Source organism: Cryptococcus neoformans, chromosome 8, assembly GCF_000149385.1.
Source record: "Cryptococcus neoformans var. neoformans B-3501A chromosome 8, whole genome shotgun sequence".
Classification (NCBI taxonomy): Eukaryota; Fungi; Basidiomycota; class Tremellomycetes; order Tremellales; family Cryptococcaceae; genus Cryptococcus; species Cryptococcus deneoformans.
In genome coordinates, this window is record NC_009184.1 from 1,158,574 (window position 1) to 1,163,573 (window position 5,000).

General features: G+C 47.5%; 2 protein-coding genes across 2 annotated transcripts in view; one reads left to right on the forward strand and one right to left on the reverse strand.

Moving 5' to 3' along the window:
• The window catches only part of CNBH4150 (hypothetical protein), a gene marked incomplete at both ends in the record, with an annotated part of 3,353 nt that extends 1,096 nt beyond the window's left edge, over positions 1-2,257 (forward strand). The window contains 4 exons of the mRNA XM_768870.1: positions 1-1,416; positions 1,480-1,569; positions 1,650-1,810; positions 1,923-2,257. The exon at positions 1-1,416 is cut by the window's left edge and continues 226 nt beyond it. Of these exons, the coding sequence (XP_773963.1) occupies positions 1-1,416; positions 1,480-1,569; positions 1,650-1,810; positions 1,923-2,257 (2,002 nt within the window). The remainder of the gene's footprint in view (positions 1,417-1,479; positions 1,570-1,649; positions 1,811-1,922) is intronic.
• Positions 2,258-2,981: 724 nt separating this feature from the next.
• Positions 2,982-4,481, reverse strand: CNBH4160 (hypothetical protein; the record flags this gene model as incomplete). Its single annotated transcript, XM_768871.1, has 9 exons — positions 2,982-3,135; positions 3,214-3,327; positions 3,420-3,456; positions 3,558-3,768; positions 3,881-4,043; positions 4,111-4,191; positions 4,253-4,260; positions 4,320-4,401; positions 4,465-4,481. The coding sequence occupies 9 exons, from the start codon at positions 4,479-4,481 to the stop codon at positions 2,982-2,984; spliced, it is 867 nt and encodes a 288-aa protein (XP_773964.1).
• Between the last annotated feature and the right edge of the window lie 519 nt (positions 4,482-5,000).

The following is a 5,000-nucleotide window of genomic DNA, read 5'->3' on the forward strand; positions in this document are numbered from 1 at the left end:
CTCGACGTTGTCATCTCGGTTGTCGGGATCGACATGCTCAACCGACTCTCGCTCCAACTCTACCGCCAATTCTTCCAATCCTTCTTCCTCGCAAGACGAAAACAACTCTGAACCTCTGTCCCTCGTCCAACCCCAACGACCTTCTGCGCCAAGGTCATTGACGGCTGAGCACTATGCGTATGGGCGTACAGCGCAAAAGATGGAGAGAGAGAAGGAGATGGCGGAGGATTTGAGAGAGGCGATGGCGTGCTCCTTATTGGAGTTTAGTCATCCTGAGCGTCGCGGTTCAGTGACTTCTTCGGCCACCAAGGATGTTAGCGCTGATGGAAGGGACGAGAATGGAGAGAAGTTGGAGAATGCCGAAGTGGAGGGCAGGAGAGAAAGGGGTCGCAAGATGTTTGCCGAGTTGGAAGCTCTTGCGAGGGATGTAGGTTTGGGGCATGTTGGGGAGGGGATGGATGTGGATGAGGACTTGTGTGAAGAGTCTCAACCACAGCCTCAACCCGACACGCAAGCTACCCCCTCTGCCCAAACTCACGCCGCAAGCTATTCTTCCGAACCATCTATGCCTCGCACCCGAACACAACGCGCTCAGTCATGCGGCTCCAAACGTCCTATTCCTAGTACACGCTGTAGCGCCGATGGGGAAGAGGAGAAACGTCGAAAAGTTCGTCCTGTCGCTCCTCCTACTACGTCTTCAGGTTTTGACCCAATGTGCACCGCAACGATGGAAGTGGAAGAGGCTGTGGATGAAGCTATGGTTGTTGAGGAAGCTGTTGATAACGGCGTCATCATGCCCGCTACCCAAACGCAGTCTCAGAATCAATCTCATACAGGGGAAAGTAGGCTCAAGACTGGAAGGGGAAAAGGAATGTCATCTTCCGTACCCGACTTGTCCAAAACTTATCCTCATTCCGAATCAGCGACGACGTACCCTCCTCAACGACAGCAACAGCCTGAACAATCAAACTCTCGTGATATATACCCTCCTCCGGCTGTATTCGGTGTGGTCGTCAAAACTTCCGAGTCACATCCCATCATCATTTCGCCCTTCTTTCCGAAAGATTTGTTGGGCATTTTGGCGGAACATCTCGTCCTGCCTCTTGGGGGAGCGAGGAAACCGTTGTTGTTGGGCTCGAAGCTTGATGTTCCAAGTCTTTTACTCTCTTATTCACCAGGAATGCCCTTCCCCTCATCCGGCTCGATGCGAAATCAATCCCAATCTACTCAGACTCAGCCCGTGTCCAACCTTTGTCAAGCTCCTCGGGTACCAGCATTAGGTAACCTTCTTCTGAGCAGCTGTCCTGGTAAGAGACTGAGAATGGAAGGGCCGAGTAAAGGTAGGGGACCCGTTTGTAGGGATTTAGCGACAGATTTGAAGAGGATCAAGGGGGAGGGTGTTGGGTGTTTGGTCTGGTGAGTTCAAGCTTCGTTGCTTAAATCTTTTGGTTGCTAATGTGGGGTGGGGACGGGCATTAGTTGTTTGGATGATGAAGAACTTGAACTGCTTGGTGTACCTTGGGAGACGTATCGCGATGTCGCTGCGGAAACGGGGTTGGATGTCATTCGGTATGTAATATGAACTTCTTCCTTCTCTCCTTCTTCCCCTCCTTGCCTGTACATTGGCATTAGCTCATCATTACTCCTAGGTTGCCAATGCCTGACGGCTTCACTCCCGTTTCGATGGAACTTTTTGACTCTCAAGTATCCCTCATCGCTACAAAATACACTTTGCAGGGCATCAACGTTCTTGTTCACTGTCGAGGTGAGTTTCCATCTTTTCTGCGCCTTCGACCTCGTGATCGAGCGGGTGTGTGTTATGTGTATGAGGAATTTGATGATTGACACTGTTGGCTCTGCCCTCCCCCTTCTACCCCGTCCGCCTTTTTTCCCTTGGACAACCTTCGAACACATAATCATAGGTGGAGTTGGAAGAGCAGGTATGACGGCTTGTGCGTGGGCTATCAAAATGGGTTTCGTCCAGCCTCATCCTTCATTGGTCATCGTTGAAGAAGCTGCTCGACAACGATACAATCTCACTCACGGTATTTCACCCACGTCAAACTCCCCGACACCTATCGCTCCCTCTGCCGCTGTGCCCGCCGAACTCGAGCATCAAATCGTTATGAGCATGGTTGAGAGAGTCATCGCGATGATCAGGTGTCGAAGGGGATTGAAAGCGATTGAAAGTTTCGAGCAGGTGGCGTTCTTGATGCGATATGTGGGATGGTTAAGGCAGGGTGCAAGGAGCGCCTGAGCTTGTGTAGAGAGGTTAGATTGAGTGTGCGAAACAACAGCTTCCGTCATTCGCATATTCCCTTACATCCAACCATAAAAAGCAGAAGTTCTATCCGGCTATCATCGAAACGGCAATAATCATGATGCGCTTTGATGATACGGACCCATTCCATTGACCCAAAAATACATACCATGCGACCTCCTACTGCCTGCAACAATAATCCTTGTCATTCTTGGTGTATGCTCGTTACCGTCCGACTATCCGTTATCCCCTTCCAAAATTTTTTTATTCAAAAGAAGAAAACTTGTCATCAACCAAATATCAACATTATGTCTTGTATCCTACCGTTGTTAATGCCAGAAGAGCAGGAAAGAGGGTTGTCTCAAAAGTAAGAATGATGTTATTGTTTAGATTAGCAGATGGTTATCTGGATGACATGGATGGAGAACTTGTTCTGTCTCATGTTATTTGTCCTTTTCGTCTTTTTCTTTTTTTCGCTGTGCTCCTTTGTGGGGGGGGGGGGGAGGGGAAAGAAAAAAAAAATACTGGGTAAGACTTTATTCTCACTCTTGGGTTCAAGTTCTACTTTTGTTGCCATTTGGGATGCACATCTGTTATCGCTTGCATACACATATTCACAATCTGCCTAATTTGTAAATCTTATAAAGACTGAAGGACACAACGAACATTGGAAGTTAGAAGTCTGAAATAGAAGTTATTCATCTCTTACAGGTTTCTTCCCTTAATGGCTACCTTCTTTGTACCTTCCCCCCATGGCATTCCATAATTCCACCACTTCTTCCGTCGAGGACATTAATCCTGTCGCATTCTCCACCGATACAGCTTCTTTTGCATGTGCCAAGGAGGAGGTACCACATAAAGGAGTTATGTCCCATCTATTGTCATGGTGCGTTTGCATTAACTTCTGGATGCGCTTGTGCCAAGTAATAGGGTTCTGGGGGAGGAAGACTTACAGCTGACAAAGCTTATAAACAGTCTGCTCAGGGGTCAACCCATATTTTGCAGCGAGGTTGATCAAGAAAGGCTGTTTGAGCAATGTGGGTGAGCCGGTTAGGGTCCAGAACGATCTGAGTCAACGCAAAAGTAGGCCAAGGTCTGTCAGCTTTGACCAGACGTAAAAAGCGAGAGGAAAGAGGAGGAAAGGGAAAGTTACACGTACTGATATCGAATACCATGCGCTCGGCAGATATCGTATACTGATTTCGTAAAGGAAACGTTTACTTGTTAGCCTAACTTGATCGGCGGGCCAATAGAAGAGGGAAAGGGTAGGAAGAGGTGACAATGAACAACAACTTACCATCCCAATCCCACCCATTCCCCTCATACCATCGATTCTGCACTATTCCAACCTTCACCTCCGGCTCTTCCTGATGCTTTGAAGAATACTCCGCCACGCTGTCGATCAACCATTGCAAAAGCAAAGGATCGTAACAATTGGATATTCCAAGATGTCTTATTTGTTTTGTAGAAAAGAACCGGGAGAGGGTGAGGTAAGCTTTCAGTGTGTCCTGTGGTGAATTTGAGCAAGCAAAGATTAGTGACATAAATAGTGAGTCATCCCGAAGGAAGTAGGGGAGGGAGGTAAGAGAGAGCGAAAACGGGTTTCAAATAAAGACCTACCTCCCGACTCTTTAAAGGCGAGTGTAACACAACAGCATCAAGATATTCCACTCCGAGATTCTTCAACGACGTTTCAAACGATTGTTTCACCTGCTCCTCGATAGGAGATGAGGGGTCGTACGGTAATGGCAGGGATGGGTCTTGCCCGTCTACGCTCGTGAATCTGAGCAAGCGGTAAGGCAAAGTCTGATTGTCAGTGGCAGGTTAAGAGAAGAAAAGCAAAGATATACTTGGTTTGAATATATAATTCTTCCCGCTTCACCACACCCTCGCTGATCAGGCTTTTAATAGCCTGTCCAACTAAATCTTCCCTATGACGATGGTCAAAAGGAGATCCCGTAATTTGAAAATGACAGTTGAGCAAAGGCTTACCTATAATGCTGGGTCGTGACGGTCAGCCTGTCATGTCTCCGATCCATACGATACGTTTCCCTCTCACCTTTGGTTGACAGGCCGTATCAATGCCTCTGAATCCCGCTTTTACAGCTTGACACACCAGCTCCGCTGTTCTCTCCTTCTTCCTATATTCGTACACTCAGAATTATTTGCTTACAGGCAGAAAAAGGAGAGAGAAAGATACATACCAAGCAGTACCGTACATTATCCGCGGCATCTGCATCCCAATCTCCATGGACCTTGCAAGCTGATTCGAGAGCATCCTTCTTTATATAGCTCTTATTTCCTGTGTTTTATTTCCTGCTTAATGGTTGTAGTTCTGCTACGTTGTTGCTTCAGATGGCTTTCCTTTCCGACGAAGTTAGGGGATGGAATAAATTGAGATGGGATGAGATGGGAACTTGAAGTGGACGATGATGACCGCATATCCGGTGGTGCCTCCACCCCGCTCCACTTCGGTCATCCCCGATATTCTATTATTATGCTACAAAATCCATGTGCATGTCCTTCATTTTTCGACCCTCCTCTTCGCTCATCAAGTTGTTAAAACTAATAATTCGTCGCTAAATTAACCGTTAACAGTCTCTTGTAGCGACAATCAAAATGAACTCGTTATATATCCATTGAATGCAGAAGAAAAAGCCGCCCAACGGTTAAGCTACCCTCCCGCCCTTCCGGTGCTCGGCTCGATCTTTGGTCGCCCTTCTCAACTTCCCCTCTCAAT